Raw genomic sequence first — 27,868 nt, forward strand, 5'->3', positions numbered from 1 at the left:
GGGGAGACAGGACAACATGGAGACTCAGAGACACAGAAACTTGAAATAAATACACAGAAAAACATGGAACATGACAGAACCCTGTACATCTTCCTTGCTAGTATCCATATGGATTCTGGGAAATGAAGGAATCTGTCACGAGAAATGTCCACAGTCAGTACGTGGAGAGTCTGCGCTGCTCAAAGAGTATAACCAGTACTTGTATTTGTGTACAAGCCTTTTTTAGACTGACATCGATAAGCGGAAAACGGGAGGCTCATGAAAATAAAATGACTGTAGTGGCACTGAAAGTTTGTCTCATTAAAAAACAAAATCTGCCGTGCAAGACAAGTATTGTCAAGTATTTCTATGTCAGTGTTTCTTTTTTCAGTGACAATGTTTTTTGATGACTTCTTATTTTTCAGTGATTCATTTTTCTATGTCAGTGTAAACTGACATCAAAAAAGATGTCGTACATACTCTGGTGTACTGGTTGTACTCTTTGAGCCGCGTGGACTCGTGCCGCATACTCTCTGTGAACATTAATCGTGACAGATACCTTCATTTCCCACAATCCATATGGATACTAGCAAGTCTGATGAGCTGGTTGGGTGCATAGTCCGGTTTCTTCTCTATCAGGGTAGCCACCACACAACTGTAAACACTGCACTGAAAGTGCCGACTGTGCTGCACATCCTCGCCACTTTGTGCCAACTCTCAACCTTAACAGCTCAGGGTTGGATACAATACAATTATAGGATTGTGTATACTGAAAAACCTTCTTTTCCCATTGTGAATTTAGATAATCAGATTAGTGCGTGTAATCCTACTCACCCTGCTACCACAGATTTGCACACTCCTTGACATCACTGTCCCCTGTTACCAATCTACAGAGGATTCCCCTCTATATGGTCTTGCGGTCAAAACAATCGCCGATAAAAGGACACAATCCATTCCTCTGCTTTTACATCACAGATAATTAAAGTCAACTGAGGTCAGAATCTCTGAAGAGGATCAACCTAGAAACCACCTCTATCTAGTTCAACTTCAATCCCTGATTACGCAATACGTCCTGTTTACTCTGCCTGTCACTCATTGATGGTGGCGATTTTGGCAATGCTCGTACGAGTTCGTCCCATAGTCAGTGGGTGGCTGGTTTGAACCCCACTCTATCAGTCTCTGTTGTTGTGTCCTTGGGCAAAACATTTCACCCACCTTGCCTGCTGGCGGTGGTCAGAGGGCCTGGTAGTGCAGGTGCATGGCAGCCTTGCCTATATCAGACTGTCAGAGGGCAGCTGTGGCTACTATTCAGAGACTTGCCACCATCAGGGTATGAACATGTTTCTGAATGGGTGAATGACTGAATGTAGTGGGAAGTAGGGCTGTTGTAAACTAATATTTTAGTAATCGAGTAATCTATCGATTATTCTTACCATTAGTCGAGTAATGGGAAAAAAATGTGTAAAATAAAATATTGATAAATCTAACATAACACCAGTGTTTCTATCGCATATCAACATGAGTCCAGTTTTTCACATTTGAGCTTCCTAACAATAATTCTTCTGTAGTTTAGAGCATTAACCTGTAACAATAATTGCTCACTTTCTAAGTTAACCTGAAGAAAAGTTGTACAAAAATATGAAATTCTATTCAAGTTAATAATAAAGAGACAGGCTCACAAATACGCTTGTAAAAAATGTCTACTCTCCAGCTTTTGGTTTATGTATTCATCTTCAGTGAGTTTGATAGACGAACTCTCACCTTGCCCAACCATTTATAGCATTTGTGTTCATGTTAGCGACAGGATTTCTCACCTTCGTTTGTCACATTCAGAAACTCATCTACCAGCTACGTGCCTCCACAAAGCACTCAGTCACCTATTTGTTGAGGCCGGGATGATATGAAATTTATTGTGCGGTTCGTCCGTAAAGCTACACTTACACTGTAAGCATCAACTACTCAGCCGCCCGCCGTGTTCAGTATTTATGCTTACCTGTATAAATACTCCTGCAGTGCTCTTCCCGCCGTTCGCCATCAACCAGCAGCTCCTGTAGGAGAAAGGCTGCCGGACTACACACAAGTCATTTTAAGGATGCTTATTGGTCTCCGAAAACGATGAAAACCTGTGCATTATCATCAATCAATAAAATCCCCACGGGCCGAGCTTGAAAATTGGACATTATGATGATAACACTTAGCTTTCGTCAACAACTCATAGAGCACTGCGCAAGGCAAATAATGTCCCGGCTCCTAAGAGACACCTGTAACCTGACATGGATTGGATGATATGCCAGGCCAGGTTTAAATGTGTCCCGTTGTCCCAGGTAGCATGTAAAAATTCAACAGAAGTGAAAAATGTTTAAAGAAAGTGCAGTGTTGAAAACAGAATAACACTGGACCAAGTGATTCCTTAAGAAATACATATTTATTTACATTTTGTGCAAATACATTGATCAAGTATACTTATTTTAAAATATATATGCACTAAAAATATTTATTAATTTGTGCAAATGTTTAAATGACCTTCACCAACTGTTGGTACCACATTTAGCATTCGTTTGATCAACAAGCCCATTCACATCAGCCAGTAAAGACTTCATAATTTAGGAATAACATCACAATCACAACAAAGAATAATATTACATAAAGTCAAAAGAAGTCAGATAAGAAGTTTTCAACATGCACCAGTAAAATGGGCTTCAAAGGTAACCAGACCTTTCAACCCAAATACTGTTACGCATGATGAGATATGCTGGTGAAAATCATGGCAACAGACGTTTTGGGACTCTTGAAAACGTCTATTTTTTCCTCTTGTGTAGTGGTGGAGGTCAGTTGCTTCATACTGCTGTGAAAGCCAGCATCGACACGGTGACCAGCAGAACTGTAGAGGAGACGACAAAAGAACAAAGAAATACATTTTTTGGGATATTTTTTACATTGATAGCTAGCAGGTTTAGAAAACTACTAAAACATATGTGCTGCTCAAAGCCTTGGAAACACAACTCATCGAGGGGATTTGACACCTGGGCATCGAGGGGATTTGACACCTGGGCACATAGTCGCTAGAAATAATTAGGACACTCTACGACGTATTCAGTTTCAGAAAGCAGAGTGATTTATTTACAGGTAAACATAAAAAGAGACCATGTTTTATTCAATCAAGAGATTCTTAAAATGTGAATGTTGGGTCACTATGTCTTCCATTTGATGGTCTTTGGTGAGATGCTTATTGTAACCATCCACCGGTCTCTGACTCCGGTCTGAGCGAAGCTTGCCTTCTCTATCAGCTGTGAGGTGTTTAAAGAGGCTCTATTGTCTTCAGCTCAATTCAGGTCAACATCCTGCAGCTTAATGGGATCACGTTGCAGGCTACAGTTCTGCTTCATCAATTAGTTATGTTTCCACCAAGTAGTTTGTCTCTAATAAGAAATGCGGCAAGCATCTTTCAGAATACGAACTCGTGTAAAACAGTGTCCTGTTTTTATGTCTATTTTAATTTCAGTTAACTTTTTATCAAATGATAAGTGAAATAGACCTAGTTATTTCTTATCTTTTTAAGAGATATTGTTTTTGTCTGGAGAATTGCACATAAATGTCCAATGTTGCAGTGACAATGAAAATTCTATTCTATTGACAAAACATATCATTGTATAAATCTGCCTAGTTTATACAAAACAAATGGTAAGTCAACTGGAGGTCACCATAGTTTTGCATGTTACCACAGGCACTTTGACGCCTTTGAGTTTGGAGAGCCTCTTTCTCATCACCCTAATCTTTAGCTCTGTCTTTGTTTCTCTGATTGATTTAAGTCGGGCGTCTGGCTGAACCTCTGCATACCAAATACTTTTGGAAGTCGCATATCAAACATAAACAACCTTACTTTAATGTGTCATCTGACACATCAAAGCCCTACTTTCCACTGCCATCAGCTTACCTGGCAAGAATGACTGTGTGTGTGTGACCGGGTAAGCAGACGAAGTGCTGTTAGTGCTGTTGCTCAGCAAATTGGTGACGTTGGCGGTAGGGTCGGAGAGGCTTACGACAGGCGTTAGTACTTTGAAGCTTGCTGTTCCTGGCTGCCCAGAACCTAAGATAATGTGAAAGAAGATTTCTAACGTTAATACCAATGATTCATCAAGTTCTCTCTGGGCGACAGGAAAATTGTTCGAGTGCTGAGAGTGATTCCTTACTAGCATTGTAAGGTCCAGTTGTAATAGACATGGAGTAGCCTGCTGCTCGTGTCGTGTCAGGAAGAACAGCTGAAAATGTACACTGGATTTTGCCTGAGTTGACTGATCCCCGCTCATTGCTTGAGTCCAGTGTCTGAAGAGAGAAACAGTTTAATTATAGTAAAAACAATGATGTCCATGCAAACCTTGTGCCGCACAAATTGATAAATATATCCACACATCTACTAGTCCTACAAAAGCTTAATTCACCTGTGTGAGATTTAGAACCAGATTATTGATGAAGCCAGTGAAGAAACGGACAGCACCTTTGTGGTTAGCGCAGAAATAGGCTCTGAGACTGGCAGTCTGTTGAAAAACATTACATTATTTTATTTTCCATCTTTTCAAACTAGAATATTGCTCTGGGTTAGATTTCATGGCATTTTATTCTAGGTTCCTAAAATATGCATTACCTCAGATGCAGCATTTGACAGACCAGCAGCAATGTAGCCGTCTGTCTGTCCTGAGAGCTCAAAGTTGTACGTTTGGCCACTTTGTTGCTTGGCAGAAACGAAATAGCAGGTTGAGGAAGAGGGATCACACTTTGAGGGTTCAGCTGCACAGAGCTTTGAGGAGCCACATTCTTGTCGAGAAATACTGGCCTACAAAGGTGAAGGCATGAATTTTAAATATTGCACTGTAATAATCTTACAATAAATCTCATATGTGATGACTTTCTTTTTTTCAAGGAGGTTATTTCTATTTCTTACCACTGCCGGGAGTGTGTTTGATGCTACTGTGGTTGCATTATTAGCCGGTGCCATGGTGGTTGCGTTGCTAGCTGGTGCCACGGTGGTTGCGTTGCTAGCTGGTGCTACTGTAGTTGCGTTGTTGGCTGATGCTACTGTAGTTGCATTGCTGGCTGGTGCTACTGTAGTTGCGTTTTTGACTGGTGCTACTGCTGTTGCGTTGTTGGCTGGTACTGCTGTAGTTGCGTTGCTTGCTGGTGCTACTTTGGTTGCGTTGTTGGCTAGTGGTACTGTAGTTGCGTTGTTAGCTGGTGCTACGGTGGTTACGTTTTTACCTGGTGCTACTGAAGTTGCGTTGTTGGCTGGTGCTACTGTAGTTGCGTTGTTGGCTGGTGCTACTGTAGTTGAGTTTTTGGCTGGTGCTACTGTAGTTGCGTTGTTGGCTGGTGCTACTGAAGTTGCGTTGTTGGCTGGTGCTACTGAAGTTGCGTTGTTGGCTGGTGCTACTTTGGTTGCGTTGTTGGCTAGTGGCATAGTAGTTGCGTTGTTAGCTGGTGCTACTGTAGTTGCGTTTTTGGCTGGTGCTACTGTAGTTGTGTTGTTGGCCGGTGCTACTGTAGTTGCATTGCTTGCTGGTGCTACTTTGGTTGCGTTGTTGGCTAGTGGTACTGTAGTTGCGTTTTTGGCTGGTGCTAGTGTAGTTGCGTTGTTGGCCGGTGCTACTGTAGTTGTGTTGTTGGCCGGTGCTACTGTAGTTGCGTTTTTGGCAGGTGCTACTGTAGTTGCGTTGTTGGCTGGTGCTACTGTAGTTGCATTGCTTGCTGGTGCAACTTTGGTTGCGTTGTTGGCTGGTGCTACTGTGGTTGTGTTTTTGGCTGATGCTACTGTAGTTGCATTGCTGGCTGGTGCTACTGTAGTTGCGTTGTTAGCTGGTCCTACTATTGTTGCGTTGTTGGCTGGCGCTACTGCGGTTGCGTTGTTGGCTGGCGCTACTGTGGTTGCGTTTTTGGCAGGTACTACTGTAGTTGCGTTGTTAGCTGGTGCTACTGTGGTTGCGTTTTTGGCTGGTCCTACTGTTGTTGCGTTGTTAGCTGGTGCTACTGTGGTTGCGTTTTTGGCTGGTCCTACTGTTGTTGCGTTGCTGGCCGGCGCTACTGTGGTTGCGTTTTTGGCTGGCGCTACTGTCGTTGTGTTGCTGGCTGGTGCTATTGTTGTTGCGTTGCTGGCCGGTGCTACTGCGGTTACGTGGTTGGCTAGTGTTACTGTGGTTGCATTGCTGGCTGGTGTTACTGCGGTTGCGTTGTTGGCCGGTGTTACTGCGGTTGCGTGGTTGGCTAGTGTTACTGTGGTTGCGTTGCTGGCCGGTGTTACTACGGTTGCGTTGTTGGCCGGTGTTACTGCGGTTGCGTGGTTGGCTAGTGTTACTGTGGTTGCATTGCTGGCTGGTGTTACTGCGGTTGCGTGGTTGGCTGGTGTTACTGCGGTTGCGTTGTTAGCTGGTGTTACTGCAGTTGTGTGGTTGGCTAGTGTTACTGTAGTTGCGTTGTTGGCTGGTGTTACTGCGGTTGTGTGGTTGGCTAGTGTTACTGTAGTTGCGTTGTTGGCTGGTGTTACTGCGGTTGCGTGGTTGGCTAGTGTTACTGTGGTTGCATTGCTGGCTGGTGTTACTGCGGTTGCGTTGTTAGCTGGTGTTGCTGCGGTTGCGTGGTTGGCTAGTGTTACTGTAGTTGCGTTGTTGGCTGGTGTTACTGTGGTTGCATTGCTGGCTGCTGCCACGGTGGTTGCGTTGTTGGCCGGTGTTACTGTGGTTGCATTGCTGGCTGGTGTTACTGCAGTTGCGTTGTTAGCTGGTGTTACTGCGGTTGCGTGGTTGGCTAGTGTTACTGTAGTTGCGTTGTTGGCTGGTGTTACTGCGGTTGCGTTGTTAGCTGGTGTTACTGCGGTTGTGTGGTTGGCTAGTGTTACTGTAGTTGCGTTGTTGGCTGGTGTTACTGCGGTTGCGTGGTTGGCTAGTGTTACTGTGGTTACATTGCTGGCTGGTGTTACTGTGGTTGCATTGCTGGCTGCTGCCACGGTGGTTGCGTTGTTGGCCTGTGTTACTGTGGTTGCGTGGTTGGCTAGTGTTACTGTGGTTGCATTGTTAGCTGGTGTTACTGCGGTTGCGTTGTTAGCTGGTGTTACTGCGGTTGCATGGTTGGCTAGTGTTACTGTGGTTGCATTGCTGGCTGGTGTTACTGCGGTTGCGTTGTTAGCTGGTGTTACTGCGGTTGCATGGTTGGCTAGTGTTACTGTGGTTGCATTGCTGGCTGGTGTTACTGCGGTTGCGTTGTTGGCTAGTGTTACTGTGGTTGCATTACTGGCTGGTGTTACTGCGGTTGCATTGCTGGCTGGTGCTACTGTTGTTGTATTACTCTGAGCATAGGTGGCCATAAATTCCAAGGACAGTGTCACCAACAAAAAACTGAGGAGCAGTCGTTTATCCATGCCTTCAGGAAAGGGAAAATAATTTAATTAAGCAATGCAAATACAAAATTAGCTTCAGTTAGATGTGAAATGAGATTTTCTTTCAAGGTAAAAGTGTTTTAAATGGGTTATTTTTTTTTTAAATAAATCATCTTACTGACAATGTAAATTAAAAAAAGTCTGTAATTACTTTGAATGTCATTCTTAAAATGCATTTCTAAAGGTAATACAAGAGTAGTTTTAATCTAATGAACTTTGGTATCTTATAATCTCACACAATACATTCAATATGTATGTATATATTATATCACACAAGGATTTTCTTTTTACTTATGGTTGATGTTGAATGAAACCATATAGTGTCTAACTGTGCGTACTATTTGTAAATCACGGTGACAACAGAAACGACCCAAATGAACATGATCATCATCAAACTCTGATCTAGCGTTCATGATATGCTAGACAGCAACAGTCAGGAAAAGGTTTCAGAATTTAAAGAAAAACCCAGAAACAACTTTAGTTGAAATTCAGGCCTCTTTAAAAAAACAGAGCAACTTTTTTCTTTCTTTAAAGTTACTCTTTTTAATGAGTAACTATGTAATGGTAATGGTACCTCATTACCACTGCATAGTAACTGGGTACTTGACGAAGAACGAGCTGCCTTGTTGAAGGTTGGCATTAATAAGCAAAAGCCACCAAGCACCAATACGCCAAACAGGAATTTTTGGCCACATTCATAAACATTACCTTTAGAGAGGCATCAACAAGGCCTGTGACGAAAGGCACATCATTCCTACTGCGAATCAGAGGAGCATCTCTGATATTTTGAGGGTGTGTGAGCTCCAGAGGCACAGCAAACTTGGTCAAAATGAATTTCAGGATGAATGCAGCATGTTATCAGAAAATACTGGAGGAAATTTTTCACTCATCAGCCTGGAAGCTGAACATGAGTTGTACCTGAACAATCCAACACAACAACGATCCAAAAAGCACAAGGCCAAGTGGAGCTGTCATTGGCTGCAGCAGAACAAAATGAAGGTTCTGGAGTGGCTAGGCCTGTGCGATAAACGGTAAATCGATTAATCGTAAGATAAATTAAAACTATCTATGTCATTTTAATTATCGGCATTATCGTCTCTTCCGGCCGATGACACCGAATGAAAAAAGGCTCAACTCCGGTGCTCTCCACTGACCCCCCCCCATCCTCATTTTACTTAGTGTAAAGCCCAGCGCACACCACAAGATCTTAGAGCTGTCAGCTGATTGTCGGCCCATTTTCAAAACCTGACAGATCACACATTAGCCGACAGAAATCCTAGGTATAACGGTTCTATCGGTTCGTTCCTGCCGTGTGGTGTCCAATAATGGGCACAAAATAATGGCTACAAGTCCAGTTAACTAATTTATAACCAGGCATTAATCAATGCTTTACTACAATCTACCTGCAATGCATGTGGCTAGTGTCAGCGTAAAGTCCTGACTGAATGAAAATCATTAGAACCTATTTACCTCACGTTAACGAAGAACAGCTGAAAAGTTACCGGGTTTATCAACTGCAGCAGCAATTTTGCTCCAACTCCTCCTCTTGTCATTTCTATATTCTTTGCATGTTGAATAAACATTAATGTTGTTTCCACATATCATCTCCATGTCCGCTGGACTTCGGGTTCCGCCGTGTCAGCTGTTTGGGATTCCCCTCCGTAATTTCCCCTCAGAAAACAAGGAGGAGAATCCTCGCTTTCTGATTGGCTACCTGTCACATTCAACAGGCTGCGTTAAAGCTGCCAGTCGGGAAAATCCCTGATTTAGATCGGACGAGGATCTACCTCGTCCGAGGTAGATCCTCGGACGAGGAAGATTGTAACACACCACACAATCTTAGAAAGACCAACGTTTTAAGATTGTCTAAGGGGAAAAATAGGAGCAAAAAATCATGTAGTGTGAACTATTGCATCAGGTAGTCGATGTGCCCATTTTCTCTATTTAAATCTAATTATTACTGAAGGGCAACATAATATACAGACTTCATAATCTGCACTCTTTTGGTTGAATGCAGTGTTTATTTCCAGTTTGGCTTTATGTTGTTTAGTTTTTTTTTTCCAAGTGAGTTTTTTGTTAATGGAGACTGAGAATCCATTTTATTTTTGTTTTTGGTTATTTTGTTTATCAGTTCCAGTGTTTAGTGTTCTTTTGAAAATAAAGTGTATCTATCTTTGGCAGGAAATCGCATGCATTATTACGTCATTTCCATTAAATCAGTGTAAAAAGATCTTCGAACAATATTATCGTTTATCGCAATAATTTTTGAGACAATTAATCGCTGAGCAAAATTTGCTATCGTGACAGGCCTAGGAGTGGCTATCTCTGTTTAATGACTTCACTGTCATTGAGCCACTCTGGGGAAAGCTCAAACATTCAGCTCATGCCAGACAGTCCAGGAATTTACTGGAGCTGGAGGCTTTTTGCAAAGAACGAGCAATTTTAACATCAGAGTAATGGTTTTGTAGAATCTACCACAACAGATTCCAAGCAGTCATTGATGTTAAAGGAGGGAAAGCATGGTGTTAGGAATTGAGTTATGTTAACTTTTCATCAAGGTCATATGGGTTGTTTCTGTTGAGTTTAGGATTTAATGTAGTAAACACAACTGTTTGACAGTAAACCTCACACCCATCCACTAACAACGAGTGAAAAGAAAGTTTTTGTGCCATATATAAAAAATCTATTCCATAAAATCTACCTGTCTTTATATACTATATATACAGTGAACCCTCGTTTTTTGCGGGGGTTGCGTTCTGAAAAGAACCTGTGATAATTGAAATCTGTGAAGTAGTTACCTTTATTTTTTATAATTATTATACAGCATAATTAAATACTCTACATCGAAACCAAAGAACGAAACCTGTATTGAGGCCCAAGCAGGTTTTTTTTTTAACAAATATACCACTTTATTTCTAATAACTACAGTGAAATAATCATTTAATCACCAATATGAAGTACAGTAGGACAAATTGTCACTGGCGTATTTCACTGTTCCTCTGACTGTGACGCTGCGGCCTGACTCCCTTCTCTAGGGGCTTCCTCTTCTGAAGCTGGTGGTGCAGGTGTGTTTTTTCGAGAGAAGAACATAGTTATCGGTAGTTGTTGTCGCTCTTTATTTCTTCTGGGCAAAAACATTTACCAAAATTTGTCAAGCTGTTCTATGTATATTTTAATACCGTAATGTTATTGGGACACAGGTAGTGAAGAAGCGCGGAGACGGTTTAGAAAATAAGGACGCAGAACACAATGCACTGTGATAAACAACTGCACAAAAAAATCAGCGAAGCACCGAGGCCGTGGAAGGCCTCGCTATAGCGATGGTTCACTGTATTTATATGTATAGACACACAAGATTAGTGCAACTCAGAAAACAATGTATGAAAAAGAAAATAAATAAGTTAATAAATAATGAATTCTTACTCTTTCATATGCCTTAAGAATTTCAAGTGACCGGTTGAGTAAACGTCTTTATACATTTAAAAGTGTTTAACAGTTCTACCTCTTTATATGATTGAAAAAGTCTTTTTGTAAAATAATAATTGAGTAATATGAAAACTCTTTCAAAACAGACAGTGGTTGCTCTTCTACCTACCTGTAGACTTTATTCTCCTTAATTCAAAAGGTAAGTCCTTGAACAGATGTAGTTTTATTCCCAGGTATGATTGGCAGGTGGCCTGTGTCCAATATCCTCTGATTTCCAGGTGAATATGTGATTCCTCTTTACTCTGGACCACTATTTAAGTCTTGCATAGAGGGAGGAGACACTACAATAAACCTTGAGGGGAGTGAAAGGAACTGTTACAGGTGTGGTAAGTTGCATGGTGAGTTTACTTGTTTAAAGGTCTTAAAGATAGGTTTATGTCAAAGATTTGACTAGGAAAACATGTAGTCTTTCTTTGTTCATGTATGATTACGCAGGCATGAGGATGTCTCATATTTCTAAAGCACACCCTGTCTTTGTAGAATTCTAACCTCAAAAAAATCTATATTTCTTTCTTCTATTGTCTAAGCGTCATTCAAAGTATGCAGAGCAACACACCAGATTAGATCATGGAAATGACAGTGAAGTCATTTGTTCAGCATAGATTAAGTGAACATTTAGGAACTCCCTCAAAACCATAGAGCTGCACAAAAGTATGTAACATCTTGGAATGTAAAGGGGACGTCACCTAAAAGATATGTGTATATCAAATTAGGAGTTGACGGAATATGGCTATATCAAGACTAGGGCTGAAACGATTCCTCGAATGATTTGAGTACCTCGATTATTAAAATTCCACGAGGGAAATTTACCTGCCTCGAAGCTTCGTTAATTTATGTTTGATTATTTAGCTCACCATGTTCCGGCCTGAACATTATTTGCGTTGCGCGTACCTCTGACTTCCGCCTCTGAGTTGTTGACGAATGTTAAGTGTTAGCGGCATAATGTCCAATTTTCAAGTTTGGCCCATGGGGATTTTATTGTTTGATGATAATGCCCGGGTTTTCGTCATTTCTGGGGGACCAATGGACATCCTTAAAATGACTGGCGTGATGCCTGGAGCACGGCAGCCTTTCTCCTCCGGGAGCTGCTGGTTCAAAGCGAATGGCGGGAAGAGCGAGCGCTGCGGGAGGATTAATACAGGTGAGAGGATAGACTGAACACGGCGGACGGCTGAGTAGCTGATGCTTATAGTGTAAGTGTAGCTTTACGGATGAACCGCACAATAAATTTCATATCATCTCAACAAACGGGAGGCGGAAATCATCGTGGCGGTACATGGATGGTAGATGAGTTTCTGAGTGTGACGAACGAAGGTTCCGTAAATATCCCGTGTTGCTCCCCCCGTTCTTATGTTCGTCCCCTGGTCTACCGGTCGTCTTTCCCCCACTGACTTACGTTCGTCTGTTCCCTGGTCTATCTCCTCCCCTCCACCCCCATCTTACGTACATTCGCTCGCCTGCCCCCCACAACCACAAGCCACCCCACTCCAGTCGACATTTCTCGTATTCTCAAAGCGTGACAGGTATGGGGCAAGGTGAGAGTTCATCTACTAAACTCACTGAAGATGAATACATAAACCAAAAGTTGGAGTACAGACACTTTTTATAAGCATATTTGTGAGCCTGCCTCTTTATCATTAAATTGAATAGAATTTCAGATCTTTGTAAAACTTTTCTTCAGGTTAACTTAGAAAGTGAGCTATTATTGTTACAGGTTAGTTTTCTAAACTACAACAAAAGAAACTGCTAGGGAAGCTCAAAAACGAAAAACTGGACTGATATTGATATCCGATAGTAACACTGGTGTTATGCCAGATTTACCAATATTTGATTTTATAATTTTTTTTTTCCGATTACTCGATTAATGGTAAGAATAATTGATAGATTACTCGATTAGTAAAATATTTGTTTACAACAGCCCTAATCAAGGCTCACTGCAGGAAAAAGACATCCAGAGCAGTCAGACAGCAGGTGAAGCAACGCACAATTCCTAACACTCATCTGGATGAGCATCACTGTCAGAAAGCTAAGCAAAATAACGCGAAAAATAATTCAATTCATCGGGCTAGACACTGGGTTCTGCCGGTGGACCGCCGCGCTACTGAGACGTAATATTTCACAGATGTACCAACATTTGCGCTCAACCAGATAATGTTCTTTCACATCGGACGTCTCATTAAGGCTGCAGCATGTAAGTTTAAAAGAAAAAAGTTTTTACATATGTAGTAAAACATTCGCTATGTCCTATCATGAGATAGATAATCTGTGAAAGATAAATCAAGCTCCTTTGCCTCCTCAGTCCTTTTTAACTTGACATTATTTGTTTGAATGACATTTTTTATATTTTGGTAAACTTGTCAAATACACTTAAAATAATGTACACAACCAAGTGCAGGCAAAATTAAACCTGCTAATAGATATACCTGCAGGCATCATTTAGTTAAGAAAATTAGGTGCTTTACCTATAGCACAAGGTTAACTTAACCTGCTTTACAACTGAACCAGCTTCTTAGTATACCCTCCAGGACAGAAAATACAAAGTTTTTGTAAGCCTTAAGTTTTCCCTTCAAGTAAGGTCAGTGCTGAAAATGAGAAAAATAAATAGTACAGAAAATGCGGCCAACATGAAGAAAAAGAGCTGTTACGATTACTCTACTTCACAAATCAGTGAATCAGTCAATGCTACAGTCAGTAGGTGGTGCACACAACTGGTCATTATGCAAAAGAAAAAAGAATTGGGAGGGAAATGCAGCTTATTGGCATCTGTAAACCTGGTTTTGAACTTGCATGCCTTTCCTATATTCGTTAAATTTAGTCTAAATTGCTATCGCTATGGCTTCTGTCCCCCTTGAACAGAGGAGTCTAGGTCGCCTGCTACAGTCAACATTAAGCCTAAGCTAAATACACCACGTGTGGAACTGAAACAATGCCAAACAAAGTTCATTTATGGTCAACGTTTCACAATACAATAGTGTCTAGTGACCAAGCTATAGTTACTGAAACAGGAGGATTATAACCATTTCATAAGACGTTACCTCGATGTGTTTCTTCAAGTTGGACGGGGAGTTTTTGTAAGATAGAATTTCCACATCTTCGGGCAGGAATAACATAAACTGCATGCGGTACGACGAATCTTTAACACCCACGAAAGAGTATATTGTGTTTAAATAAGGCCATGGGCTCTCATCACCAGCTGGTGGTTCCCCTGGAGCCGTGTCCGACGTAGTTGCAGTCGCTGTGGTCTCCGTCTCCTCCTCCATGTGGCTGCTGCCGATTGCGAGACTTGCTTTGTGTTTAATGGGAGAAGCGAAACAGGTGTATCCTATTGGTGGTGATTAACAAGCCCAGGCAAGCAGGCTACCGACTTTGTTCGGTAGCCTGCTTGTTGCTTGCTAATCAGTAGGTGGGATCAAAACACTTCGTTTCTCTCTCTCGCTTTTTTGTAACGAGTAACTAAACCACACATTGAAAATGTATCGGAGTAAAAGTACGCAATTAAGTTCGGAAATATAGTGAAGTAAAAGTGAAAGTTATCAAAAATTTTCAGACTCGAGGAAAGTATGAAGTACTCCAAAATATACTTAAGTAAAGTAGTGAAGGATTTTTACTTCGTTACTATACAACGCTGGAAAATTCAATAGAAGTGGAAAATGTCTAAAGAAAGTGCTGGGCTACAAGTAGAATAAAAAGGCTGGACCAAGTGATTCCTTCAGGAAGATGTATTTATTTCAGTTTGAATAATTAAGTTGACAAAGTATTTTATTAAAAATATATATTAAAATATTCAATTTGTGCATATTTTTCAATCACCTTCAACATGTATTACCACATTTAACATCTTAATTGTTTTAACATTCATTCACATCAGCCATTAAAGACTTCATAATCAAGGAACTGCTAAAATAATTAACACCATTATTACAACAAAGAACAATGCAGTGTCAAAAGAAATAAGAATTGAAGATTTCAACATGCACCAGTAAAATAGACTTCTAAAGTATAACCAGACCTTGAAACACAAATGCGGTCAAGCATGATGACATATTTTTGACTCTTGAAAAAAATCAGTTTTTCCTTCATTTGTAGAAAAGTTTTACATCACAGAGCAGAATTCCAGAAGTGTTGTGGGTAAATAGTTTTATAGAACTAAAGAGGAAGCATTTGACATAATTTCTCTTTTGATTCAGAATCACAAAGGGTTGTAAACTTGTCACCAAGCAACGGAGCAGAGGCTTGAGGAGTTGTTCTTAAAATAAAAAAACTGAGTCAGCACAAAATGGATCCTACCAAAGTAGGAAAATCTGTCCAAGACCTGCTCCATTTTTGATCTTAGTCGTCTGTGTTCATTGATAGAGACGTTACGGCCTTTTTCTAACATGGTGGAGATAAGTTGCTTCATACTGCTGTGAAAGCCAGCAGAGACACGGTGACCAGCAGAACTGTAGGGGAGAAGACAGAAAAGAAGTGAGAAATTTGGTGCTTTGGTAATTTTTAATATGAAGAACCATCAGATTTAGAGAACATCTAAAAAATGCTTGATGCATAAAAGCCTTGAGAACGGTCTTCATGTGAGACTTTGGCAAAAAGTAAAAGTAAAGATAAAAAGAGGAACAATGTTTTACTGACTAAACACAAATTTAATCACAATCAATTAAGTTAGGTCACTGTATCCCCTGTTTTATAGTAGAAATAATTTCAGTGAAATGCTTCTTGGAGCCAGTCAATGATACTGGTTTGAGAGAAGCTTGATCCATTCTTCTCTATCAGCTCAGTGATGAGTTTTCTTTTACCCCTTTTAAACCACCACCCTGAAACTCAGCCAGAATATGTTGGAGTTTAAGGTTCTGTTTTAACGATGAATTAAACGGAAAATTTAAATTGTTAAGATAAGATAAGATGAGATAAGATTTATTTGTCATTGTCATCAACAGATTACAACGAGATTGAGATTTGCTCGACTCGAGTTAAAATGCAGGTTATGTGTATATACATAATATACAATATACAATATACATACATACATAGAAAAGATAAAGAAATAAATAGTACAAAATGAGAACTACTTGTATTCAGTTGAATAGTTTGTTTCTACCAGGAATGAGGTAGGCAGCTTTAAGAAACTAAAATAGGTGCAAAGGCTGTCCATTGAAAAAAGAGTAACTACTTTTTTTTAAAAAAATGGCATTTAAACAGAATATGAATATGTTTCTTTATCTATATTGGCTCTACAACAATCAAGTCTCTCTTATGACAAATCATAAATTGTTGTCATATTTCCACTAGTCTTATGACTAACCCTAAACCCAAATCTTAGCGGCTGGAAGGCCTGTTTCACGTCACACTAAGGTTTAGCTCCCATATTGTCTCCCCAGCTTTGGCGTCATTAGCTTACCTGGCAAGAATGACTGTGTGTGTGTGACCGGATAAGCAGAGGAGGTGCTGTTAGTGCTGTTGCTCAGCAAATTGGTGACGTTGGTGGTAGGGTCGGAGAGGTTCACAAGAGGTGTTAGGATTCTGAAGTTTGCATTTCCCAGTTCCCCGGAAGCTGAGAAAAGACGCAAAAACATTTCAAACAGTGATACCAATGACTTTGGTGAATACCATAAGTGACATTGAAATTGTGTGAATGGTTAAAGTGGTTCCTTACTGGCATTGTAAGTTCCAGTTGTAACAGACACAGCATAACCTGCTGCTCGTGTCGTCGTGTCAGGTAGGTCAGCTGAAAATGTGCACTGGATTTTTCCTGAGTTGACTGATCCCTTCACATTGCTTGAGTTAAGTGTCTGAAGAGAGAAAGAGTTTAATTAACTGAAAGTACATCAATGATGTCCATGCATTGTGTAACATAAATTGAGAAATACAGTATATCCCTACTACTGATGCTGTATAATCTTTGCTCACCTGTGTGAGATTTAGAACCAGATTATTGATGAAGCCAGTGAAGAAACGGACAGCACCTTTGTGGTTAGCGCAGAAATAGGCTCTGTGACTGGCAGTCTGTTGAAAAACATTACATTAATTTATTTTCAATCGTTTCAAACTAGAATATTGCTCTGGTTTAGAATTCATGGTATTTTAATCTAGGTTCATAAAATATGCATTACCTGAGATGCAGCATTTGACAGACCAGCAGCAATGTAGCCGTCTGTCTGTCCTGAGAGCTCAAAGTTGTACGTTTGGCCACTTTGTTGCTTGGCAGAAACAAAATAGCAGGTTGAGGAAGAGGGATCACACTTTGAGGGTTCAGCTGCACAGAGCTTTGAGGAGCCACATTCTTGTCGAGAAATACTGGCCTACAAAGGTGAAGGCATGAATTTTAAATATTGCACTGTAATAATCTTACAATAAATCTCATATGTGATGACTTTCATTTTTTCAATTAGGTTATTTCTATTTCTTACCACTGCCGGGAGTGTGTTTGATGCTACTGTGGTTGCATTATTAGCCGGTGCCATGGTGGTTGCGTTGCTAGCTGGTGCCACGGTGGTTGCGTTGCTAGCTGGCGCTACTGTAGTTGCGTTGTTGGCTGGTGCTACTGTAGTTGCGTTGTTGGCTGGTGGTACTGTAGTTGCGTTGTTGGCTGGTGGTACTGTAGTTGCGTTGTTGGCTGGTGGTACTGTAGTTGCATTATTAGCTGGCGCTACTGTAGTTGCGTTGTTGGCTGGTGCTACTGTAGTTGCGTTGTTGGCTGGTGGTACTGTAGTTGCGTTGTTGGCTGGTGGTACTGTTGTTGTATTACTCTGAGCATAGGTGGCCATAAATTCCAAGGACAGTGTCACCAACAAAAAACTGAGGAGCAGTCGTTTATCCATGCCTTCAGGAAAGGGAAAATAATTTAATTAAGCAATGCAAATACAAAATTAGCTTCAGTTAGATGTGAAATGAGATTTTCTTTCAAGGTAAAAGTGTTTTATATGGGTTATTTTTTTTAAAAAATAAAGTATCTTACTGACAATGTAAATTAAAAAAAGTCTGTAATTACTTTGAGTGTCATTCTTAAAATGCATTCCTAAAAGTGTGTAATACAACACCAGTTTTAATCTAATGAACTTTGGTATCTTATAATCTCACACAATACATTCAATATGTATGTATATATTATATCACACAAGGATTTTCTTTTTACTTATGGTTGATGTTGAATGAAACCATATAGTGTCTAACTGTGCGTACTATTTGTAAATCATGGTGACAACAGAAACGACCCAAATGAACATGATCATCATCAAACTCTGATCTAGCGTTCATGATATGCTAGACAGCAACAGTCAGGAAAAGGTTTCAGAATTTAAAGAAAAACCCAGAAACAACTTTAGTTGAAATTCAGGCCTCTTTAAAAAAACAGAGCAACTTTTTTCTTTTTTTAAAGTTACTCTTTTTAATGAGTAACTATGCAATGGTAATGGTACCTCATTACCACTGCATAGTAACTGGGTACTTGACGAAGAACGAGCTGCATTGTTGAAGGTTGGCATTAATAAGCAAAAGCCACCAAGCACCAATACGCCAAACAGGAATTTTTGGCCACATTCATAAACATTACCTTTAGAGAGGCATCAACAAGGCCTGTGACGAAAGGCACATCATTCCTACTGCGAATCAGAGGAGCATCTCTGATATTTTGAGGGTGTGTGAGCTCCAGAGGCACAGCAAACTTGGTCAAAATGAATTTCAGGATGAATGCAGCATGTTATCAGAAAATACTGGAGGAAATTTTTCACTCATCAGCCTGGAAGCTGAACATGAGTTGTACCTGAACAATCCAACACAACAACGATCCAAAAAGCACAAGGCCAAGTGGAGCTGTCATTGGCTGCAGCAGAACAAAATGAAGGTTCTGGAGTGGCCATCTCTGTTTAATGACTTCACTGTCATTGAGCCACTCTGGGGAAAGCTCAAACATTCAGCTCATGCCAGACAGTCCAGGAATTTACTGGAGCTGGAGGCTTTTTGCAAAGAACGAGCAATTTTAACATCAGAGTAATGGTTTTGTAGAATCTACCACAACAGATTCCAAGCAGTCATTGATGTTAAAGGAGGGAAAGCATGGTGTTAGGAATTGAGTTATGTTAATTTTTCATCAAGGTCATATGGGTTGTTTCTGTTGAGTTTAGGATTTAATGTAGTAAACACAACTGTTTGACAGTAAACCTCACACCCATCCACTAACAACGAGTGAAAAGAAAGTTTTTGTGCCATATATAAAAAATCTATTCCATAAAATCTACCTGTCTGATAGCATTTATATATATCTATATATATATATATATATATTTATATATTTATATATAGATATATATAAGATTAGTGCAACTCAGAAAACAATGTATGAAAAAAGAAAATATGTTAATAAATAATGAATTCTTACTCTTTCATATGCCTTAAGAATTTCAAGTGACCGGTTGAGTAAACGTCTTTATACATTTAAAAGTGTTTAACAGTTCTACCTCTTTATATGATTGAAAAAGTCTTTTTGTAAAATAATAATTGAGTAATATGAAAACTCTTTCAAAACAGACAGTGGTTGCTCTTCTACCTACCTGTAGACTTTATTCTCCTTAATTCAAAAGGTAAGTCCTTGAACAGATGTAGTTTTATTCCCAGGTATGATTGGCAGGTGGCCTGTGTCCAATATCCTCTGATTTCCAGGTGAATATGTGATTCCTCTTTACTCTGGACCACTATTTAAGTCTTGCATAGAGGGAGGAGACACTACAATAAACCTTGAGGGGAGTGAAAGGAACTGTTACAGGTGTGGTAAGTTGCATGGTGAGTTTACTTGTTTAAAGGTCTTAAAGATAGGTTTATGTCAAAGATTTGACTAAGAAAACATGTAGTCTTTCTTTGTTCGTATATGATTACGTAGGCATGAGGATGTCTCATACTTCTAAAGCACACCCTGTCTTTGTAGAATTCTAACCTCCTTAAAAAAATCTATATTTCTTTCTTCTATTGTCTAAGCGTCATTCAAAGTATGCAGAGCAACACACCGGATTAGATCATGGAAATATTTGTTCAGCATAGATAAAGTGAACATTTAGGGACTCCCTCAAAACCATAGAGCTGCACAAAAGTATGTAACATCTTGGAATGTAAAGGGGACGTCACCTAAAATATATGTGTATATGAAGCTGTTGGATAAATTGTATTTTTAGTAATTATCAAATATTCGTTGTATCATGTAGCCATGTAGTTACATTTAGATAATGTTTAATTATATGCTTTTTCTCTTTTTCTTTTATTTTAAGTAATGTTTCTGTGTGTTAAATAACTTTGATTCCTTCCTGTGACCTCCTTGGGAAAGAGAGCAGTGAAGCGGAGACAACTCTGCTCTCCTGTGTGATATACAACTTGTTTTACTCAACGCCGGCCGTGTCTGGAACTCGACTGGAGCAGAAGGATTTAGAGTGTAGATAACATGTGTCTAAATAGTGAATGTCATTAGCGCTGCAACTAGTGATGAATTGTTTTCCCCCTCCCTTTGAGAAGTTGCAAAGCGCCCGATGTACGAGGGTTTCTGAAAGTAATAAAAAGAGAGGAGCGGTCAGATGTGTTTCAGAGCGTTTGGAGATTTGTAACTGAAAGCACATCTCTGTCTGCTCTCCTCGCGAGAAACAAAGAATCCAACTCTCTTGTCTTTCCTGTGTTTGTTTAAATTGTCTCTCATAGGTATTTAGACCTGACAGAAGCCAATTCACATCAGAAATAATGGTGGAAACATCGCCAGAAAAACTAGATTATATTAGTTTGTTTCACCAAAGCAAGATTACAGCTGGAACAGCCTTTATTTTCCCACTTCCCCCACATGTAATGTCATTTATATTTAGCTTGACTGAAGTCTGTTCCACCTCAGCCTAGTAACTCTTTAATTCCTGAGAACACAGTATTTTCTCCATTTTCTCTTTATTCTGCTTATAATTCATCTCCTTCACGAAGTCTGACAACAAAAGCCGTTCCGAAGATGTATCTGTTGTCCACCTTGCACTTGTGACTCATGTGCTGCAGATTTTTTTTTTTTTTTTGTTGCCTGTAAACTTGAACCAGGTGCTGAAGAACTAAACCACTGCCGTGGTGTCAGCCCAACGCTCAGGAGGAGCGCAGCAAATATCACAGTTGGAAAAGTGAGGCGGGGTTGTCCCGTCAGACTGCTGGTTTCTGAAAACACACACATAAAGCCACGTAAAGGCGCACGCAGGGTATGTGCAACTCGGCCGGGCCGCGCAGAGTTAAAGGTCGTGTCTGAAGTGTCTCTTAGTGTCTGAAGAGAGATAGAGTTTAATTAGCTGAGAGTAAAACAATGATGTCCAGGCAAACATTGTGTCGCATAAATTGAGAAATATATCCCTACTACTGATGCTGTATAATCTTTGCTCACCTGTGTGAGATTTAGAACCAGATTATTGATGAAGCCAGTGAAGAAACGGACAGCACCTTTGTGGTTAATGCAGAAATAGGCTCTGTGATTGGCAGTCTGTACACACAACATTAACATTATTCAATTTCCATCTTTTCTGGCTAGAGTATTGCTCAGGTTTAGATTTCATGGTATTTTAATCTAGGTTCCTAAAATATGCATTACCTCAGATGCAGCATTTGACAGACCAGCAGCAATGTAGCCGTCTGTCTGTCCTGAGAGCTCAAAGTTGTACGTTTGGCCACTTTGTTGCTTGGCAGAAACGACATAGTAGCTGCTGCTGCAGTGGTCGTAGTAGCTGCAAGGATCTTGCATGTTTGTTTTTTTTGTTTTGTTTTGTCTAAATTAGGTGATTTTATTACCAGATAATTTTTTCCATTTTGCCAGATCACATAGTAACGTTTATACCTGTAGTGAAAAATTTATCCAGGAGATCGGTTTCGCAATCGGTAGCAAAAAACACAATCTGATTGGAGCTTCGCTAGAAAATTTCATAGAAGTGGAAAATGTTTAAAGAAAGTGCTGGGTTACAAGTAGAATAAAAAGGCTGGACCAAGTGATTCCTTCAGGAAGATGTATTTATTTCAGTTTGAATAAATAAGATGACAAAGTATTTTATTAAATATATATATTAAAATATTCAATTTGTGCAAATTTTAAAATGACCTTCAACATGTACTACCACATTTAACATCTTAATTGTTTTAACATTCATTCACATCAGCCATTAAAGACTTCATAATCAAGGAACTGCTAAATAATTAACGCCATTATTACAACAAAGATCAATGCAGTGTCAAAAGAAATAAGAATTGAAGATTTCAACATGCACCAGTAAAATAGACTTCTAAAGTATAACCAGACCTTGAAACACAAATGCGGTCAAGCATGATGACATATTTTTGACTCTTGAAAAAAATCAGTTTTTCCTTCATTTGTAGAAAAGTTTTACATCACAGAGCAGAATTCCAGAAGTGTTGTGGGTAAATAGTTTTATAGAACTAAAGAGGAAGCATTTGACATAATTTCTCTTTTGATTCAGAATCACAAAGGGTTGTAAACTTGTCACCAAGCAACGGAGCAGAGGCTTGAGGAGTTGTTCTTAAAATAAAAAAACTGAGTCAGCACAAAATGGATCCTACCAAAGTAGGAAAATCTGTCCAAGACCTGCTCCATTTTTGATCTTAGTCGTCTGTGTTCATTGATAGAGACGTTACGGCCTTTTTCTAACATGGTGGAGATAAGTTGCTTCATACTGCTGTGAAAGCCAGCAGAGACACGGTGACCAGCAGAACTGTAGGGGAGAAGACAGAAAAGAAGTGAGAAATTTGGTGCTTTGGTAATTTTTAATATGAAGAACCATCAGGTTTAGAGAACATCTAAAAAATGCTTGATGCATAAAAGCCTTGAGAACGGTCTTCATGTGAGACTTTGGCAAAAAGTAAAAGTAAAGATAAAAAGAGGAACAATGTTTTACTGACTAAACACAAATTTAGTCACAATCAATTAAGTTAGGTCACTGTATCCCCTGTTTTATAGTAGAAATAATTTCAGTGAAATGCTTCTTGGAGCCAGTCAATGATACTGGTTTGAGAGAAGCTTGATCCATTCTTCTCTATCAGCTCAGTGATGAGTTTCCTTTTACCCCTTTTAAACCACCACCCTGAAACTCAGCCAGAATATGTTGGAGTTTAAGGTTCTATTTTAACGATGAATTAAACGGAAAATTTAAATTGTTAAGATAAGATAAGATGAGATAAGATTTATTTGTCATTGTCATCAACAGATTACAACGAGATTGAGATTTGCTCGACTCGAGTTAAAATGCAGGTTATGTGTATATACATAATATACAATATACATATACATACATACATAGAAAAGATAAAGAAATAAATAGTACAAAATGAGAACTACTTGTATTCAGTTGAATAGTTTGTTTCTACCAGGAATGAGGTAGGCAGCTTTAAGAAACTAAAATAGGTGCAAAGGCTGTCCATTGAAAAAAGAGTAACTACTTTTTTTTAAAAATGGCATTTAAACAGAATATGAATATGTTTCTTTATCTATATTGGCTCTACAACAATCAAGTCTCTCTTATGACAAATCATAAATTGTTGTCATATTTCCACTAGTCTTATGACTAACCCTAAACCCAAATCTTAGCGGCTGGAAGGCCTGTTTCACGTCACACTAAGGTTTAGCTCCCATATTGTCTCCCCAGCTTTGGCGTCATTAGCTTACCTGGCAAGAATGACTGTGTGTGTGTGACCGGATAAGCAGAGGAGGTGCTGTTAGTGCTGTTGCTCAGCAAATTGGTGACGTTGGTGGTAGGGTCGGAGAGGTTCACAAGAGGTGTTAGGATTCTGAAGTTTGCATTTCCCAGTTCCCCGGAAGCTGAGAAAAGACGCAAAAACATTTCAAACAGTGATACCAATGACTTTGGTGAATACCATAAGTGACATTGAAATTGTGTGAATGGTTCAAGTGGTTCCTTACTGGCATTGTAAGTTCCAGTTGTAACAGACACAGCATAACCTGCTGCTCGTGTCGTCGTGTCAGGTAGGTCAGCTGAAAATGTGCACTGGATTTTTCCTGAGTTGACTGATCCCTTCACATTGCTTGTTGTTAGTGTCTGAAGAGAGAAAGAGTTTAATTAACTGAAAGTACATCAATGATGTCCATGCATTGTGTAACATAAATTGAGAAATACAGTATATCCCTACTACTGATGCTGTATAATCTTTGCTCACCTGTGTGAGATTTAGAACCAGATTATTGATGAAGCCAGTGAAGAAACGGACAGCACCTTTGTGGTTAGCGCAGAAATAGGCTCTGTGACTGGCAGTCTGTTGAAAAACATTACATTATTTTATTTTCAATCGTTTCAAACTAGAATATTGCTCTGGTTTAGAATTCATGGTATTTTAATCTAGGTTCATAAGATATGCATTACCTGAGATGCAGCATTTGACAGACCAGCAGCAATGTAGCCGTCTGTCTGTCCTGAGAGCTCAAAGTTGTACGTTTGGCCACTTTGTTGCTTGGCAGAAACGAAATAGCAGGTTGAGGAAGAGGGATCACACTTTGAGGGTTCAGCTGCACAGAGCTTTGAGGAGCCACATTCTTGTCGAGAAATACTGGCCTACAAAGGTGAAGGCATGAATTTTAAATATCCCACTGTAGAAACCTATTAATAAACCTCATAGGTGATAATTTTCTTGTTTTCTTTCCAGCAATCTATTATTATTTTTTATTTTGTATGACTTACCACTGCAGGTATGATGGTTGTTGCTGCTGCAGTCGCATTGGTAACTGGTGCTACGGTGGTCACAGTATCTGTTGCTGCAGTGATCATAGTTGCTGCTGCTGAAGTGTTTGAAGTATCTGTTGCTGCAGTGATCATAGTTGCTGCTGCTGAAGTGTTTGTAGAAGCAGTTGCTGCAGTGATCATAGTTGCTGCTGCTGAAGTGTTTGTAGAAGCAGTTGCTGCAGTGATCATAGTTGCTGCTGCTGAAGTGTTTGTAGAAGCAGTTGCTGCAGTGATCATAGTTGCTGCTGCTGAAGTGTTTGTAGAAGCAGTTGCTGCAGTGATCATAGTTGCTGCTGCTGAAGTGTTTGTAGAAGCTGTTGCTGCAGTGATCATAGTTGCTGCTGCTGAAGTGTTTGTAGAAGCAGTTGCTGCAGTGATCATAGTTGCTGCTGCTGAAGTGTTTGTAGAAGCAGTTGCTGCAGTGATCATAGTTGCTGCTGCTGAAGTGTTTGTAGAAGCTGTTGCTGCAGTGATCATAGTTGCTGCTGCTGAAGTGTTTGTAGTATCTGTTGCTGCAGTGATCATAGTTGCTGCTGCTGAAGTGTTTGTAGAAGCTGTTGCTGCAGTGTTTGAAGTAGCTGTTGCTGCAGTGATCATAGTAGCTGTTGCTGCAGTGTTTGTAGTAGCTGTTGCTGCAGTGTGTGTAGTAGCTGTTGCTGCAGTGTGTGTAGTAGCTGTTGCTGCAGTGGTTGTAGTAGCTGTTGCTGCAGTTGTCATAGAAGCTGTTGCTGCAGTGTTTGTAGAAGCTGTTGCTGCAGTGTTTGTAGAAGCTGTTGCTGCAGTGGTTGTAGTAGCTGTTGCTGCAGTTGTCATAGAAGCTGTTGCTGCAGTGTTTGTAGAAGCTGTTGCTGCAGTGGTTGTAGTAGCTGTTGCTGCAGTTGTTATAGAAGCTGTTGCTGCAGTGTTTGTAGAAGCTGTTGCTGCAGTGTTTGTAGAAGCTGTTGCTGCAGTGGTTGTAGTAGCTGTTGCTGCAGTTGTCATAGAAGCTGTTGCTGCAGTGTTTGTAGAAGCTGTTGCTGCAGTGGTTGTAGTAGCTGTTGCTGCAGTTGTCATAGAAGCTGTTGCTGCAGTGTTTGTAGAAGCTGTTGCTGCAGTTGTCAGAGAAGCTGTTGCTGCAGTGGTTGTGGTAGTTGATGCTGCTGTGGTCGTAGTAGTTGTTGCTGTCATGGTTGTAGTAGTTGGTGCTGCAGTGGTTTTAGTAGTTGGTGCTTCTGTGGTCGTGGTAGTTGGTGCTGCAGTGGTTGTAGTAGTTGGTGCTGTCGTGGTCGTAGTAGTTGTTGCTGCAGTGGTCGTAGTAGTTGTTGCTGCAGTGGTTGTAGTAGTTGTTGCTGCAGTGGTTGTGGTAGTTGGTGCTTCTGTGGTCGTGGTAGTTGGTGCTTCTGTGGTTGTAGTAGTTGGTGCTGCAGTGGTTGTAGTAGTTTGTGCTGTCGTGGTTGTAGTAGTTGGTGCTTCTGTGGTTGTAGTAGTTGGTGCTGTCGTGGTTGTAGTAGTTGGTGCTGCAGTGGTTGTAGTAGTTTGTGCTGCCGTGGTTGTAGTAGTTGGTGCTGCAGTGGTTGTAGTAGTTGGTGCTGCAGTGGTTGTAGTAGTTTGTGCTGTCGTGGTTGTAGTAGTTGGTGCTGCAGTGGATGTAGTAGTTTGTGCTGTCGTGGTTGTAGTAGTTGTTGCTGCAGTGGTTGTGGTAGTTGGTGCTTCTGTGGTCGTGGTAGTTGGTGCTTCTGTGGTTGTAGTAGTTGGTGCTGCAGTGGTTGTAGTAGTTTGTGCTGTCGTGGTTGTAGTAGTTGGTGCTTCTGTGGTTGTAGTAGTTGGTGCTGTCGTGGTTGTAGTAGTTGGTGCTGCAGTGGTTGTAGTAGTTTGTGCTGCCGTGGTTGTAGTAGTTGGTGCTGCAGTGGTTGTAGTAGTTGGTGCTGTCGTGGTTGTAGTAGTTGGTGCTGTAGTGGTTGTAGTAGTTTGTGCTGCCGTGGTTGTAGTAGTTGGTGCTGCAGTGGTTGTAGTAGTTGGTGCTGCAGTGGTTGTAGTAGTTTGTGCTGTCGTGGTTGTAGTAGTTGGTGCTGCAGTGGATGTAGTAGTTTGTGCTGTCGTGGTTGTAGTAGTTGGTGCTTCTGTGGTTGTAGTAGTTGGTGCTGTCATGGTTGTAGTAGTTGGTGCTGCAGTGGTTGTAGTAGTTTGTGCTGTCGTGGTTGTAGTAGTTGGTGCTTCTGTGGTTGTAGTCGTTGGTGCTGTCGTGGTTGTAGTAGTTGGTGTTGTCGTGGTTGTAGTAGTTGGTGCTGCAGTGGTTGTAGAAGTTGGTGCTGCAGTGGTTGTAGTAGTTGGTGCTTCTGTGGTCGTAGTAGTTGGTGCTGCAGTGGTTGTAGTAGTTGGTGTTGTCGTGGTTGTAGAAGTTGGTGCTGCAGTGGTTGTAGTAGTTGGTGCTTCCGTGGTCGTAGTAGTTGGTGCTTCTGTGGTTGTAGTCGTTGGTGCTGCAGTGGTTGTAGTAGTTGGTGCTTCCGTGGTCGTAGTAGTTGGTGTTGTCGTGGTTGTAGTCGTTGGTGCTGTCGTGGTTGTAGTAGTTGGTGCTGCAGTGGTTGTAGAAGTTGGTGCTGCAGTGGTTGTAGTAGTTGGTGCTTCCGTGGTCGTAGTAGTTGTTGCTGCAGTGGTTGTAGTAGTTGGTGCTGTTGTGGTTGTAGTAGTTGGTGCTGTCGTGGTTGTAGTAGTTGGTGCTGCAGTGGTTGTAGTAGTTGGTGCTTCCGTGGTCGTAGTAGTTGTTGCTGCAGTGGTTGTGGTAGTTGGTGCTTCCGTGGTCGTAGTAGTTGGTGCTGTCGTGGTCGTAGTAGTTGTTGCTGTAGTGGTTGTGGTAGTTGGTGCTTCCGTGGTCGTAGTAGTTGTTGCTGCAGTGGTTGTGGTAGTTGGTGCTTCCGTGGTCGTAGTAGTTGGTGCTGCAGTGGTTGTAGTAGTCGGTGCTGTCGTGGTTGTAGTAGTTGGTGCTGCAGTGGTTGTAGTAGTTGTTGCTTTCGTGGTCGTGGTAGTTGGTGCTGCAGTGGTTGTAGTAGTTGTTGCTTCCGTGGTCGTAGTAGTTGTTGCTGCAGTGGTTGTGGTAGTTGGTGCTTCCGTGGTTGTAGTAGTCGGTGCTGCAGTGGTTGTAGTAGTCGGTGCTGTCGTGGTCGTAGTAGTTGGTGCTGCAGTGGTTGTAGTAGTTGTTGCTTCCGTGGTCGTAGTAGTTGGTGCTGCAGTGGTTGTAGTAGTTGGTGCTACAGTGGTCGTAGTAGTTGGTGCTGCAGTG

General features: G+C 40.7%; 2 protein-coding genes across 2 annotated transcripts; both read right to left on the minus strand.

Moving 5' to 3' along the window:
* Positions 1–2,468: 2,468 nt before the first annotated feature.
* LOC111610883 (ice-structuring glycoprotein-like) lies at positions 2,469–11,148 on the minus strand. Its single transcript, XM_023345943.1, has 7 exons — positions 10,995–11,148; positions 4,919–7,383; positions 4,622–4,810; positions 4,419–4,514; positions 4,170–4,302; positions 3,914–4,066; positions 2,469–2,860 (listed from the first exon to the last, which is right to left on the minus strand). Exons 2-7 carry the CDS (start codon positions 7,379–7,381, stop codon positions 2,817–2,819), a joined length of 3,078 nt encoding a protein of 1,025 aa, XP_023201711.1. The 5' UTR covers positions 7,382–7,383; positions 10,995–11,148; the 3' UTR covers positions 2,469–2,816.
* Positions 11,149–14,612: 3,464 nt separating this feature from the next.
* LOC106700099 (putative ferric-chelate reductase 1) lies at positions 14,613–19,546 on the minus strand. Its single transcript, XM_023345925.1, has 7 exons — positions 19,426–19,546; positions 17,287–17,699; positions 16,990–17,178; positions 16,787–16,882; positions 16,533–16,668; positions 16,278–16,430; positions 14,613–15,324 (listed from the first exon to the last, which is right to left on the minus strand). Exons 2-7 carry the CDS (start codon positions 17,695–17,697, stop codon positions 15,281–15,283), a joined length of 1,029 nt encoding a protein of 342 aa, XP_023201693.1. The 5' UTR covers positions 17,698–17,699; positions 19,426–19,546; the 3' UTR covers positions 14,613–15,280.
* Positions 19,547–27,868: the final 8,322 nt, after the last annotated feature.

This window comes from Xiphophorus maculatus, chromosome 14 (assembly GCF_002775205.1).
Source record: "Xiphophorus maculatus strain JP 163 A chromosome 14, X_maculatus-5.0-male, whole genome shotgun sequence".
Lineage (NCBI taxonomy): Eukaryota > Metazoa > Chordata > Actinopteri > Cyprinodontiformes > Poeciliidae > Xiphophorus > Xiphophorus maculatus.

Excerpts from the sequence above, each read along its gene's own strand:
- LOC111610883 (XM_023345943.1), bottom strand. The coding sequence starts at position 7,381 with ATGGATAAACGACTGCTCCTCAGTTTTTTGTTGGTGACACTGTCCTTG. Across the intron at positions 4,811-4,918 it reads CAAACACACTCCCGGCAGTG|GCCAGTATTTCTCGACAAGA; the intron begins GTAAGAAATAGA and ends TCACCTTTGTAG. Across the intron at positions 2,861-3,913 it reads CACACAGTCATTCTTGCCAG|TTCTGCTGGTCACCGTGTCG; the intron begins GTAAGCTGATGG and ends TCTCCTCTACAG.
- LOC106700099 (XM_023345925.1), bottom strand. The coding sequence starts at position 17,697 with ATGGATAAACGACTGCTCCTCAGTTTTTTGTTGGTGACACTGTCCTTG. Across the intron at positions 16,883-16,989 it reads TGTCAAATGCTGCATCTCAG|ACTGCCAGTCACAGAGCCTA; the intron begins GTAATGCATATT and ends GTTTTTCAACAG. Across the intron at positions 16,431-16,532 it reads AACTGGAACTTACAATGCCA|CTTCCGGGGAACTGGGAAAT; the intron begins GTAAGGAACCAC and ends GTCTTTTCTCAG.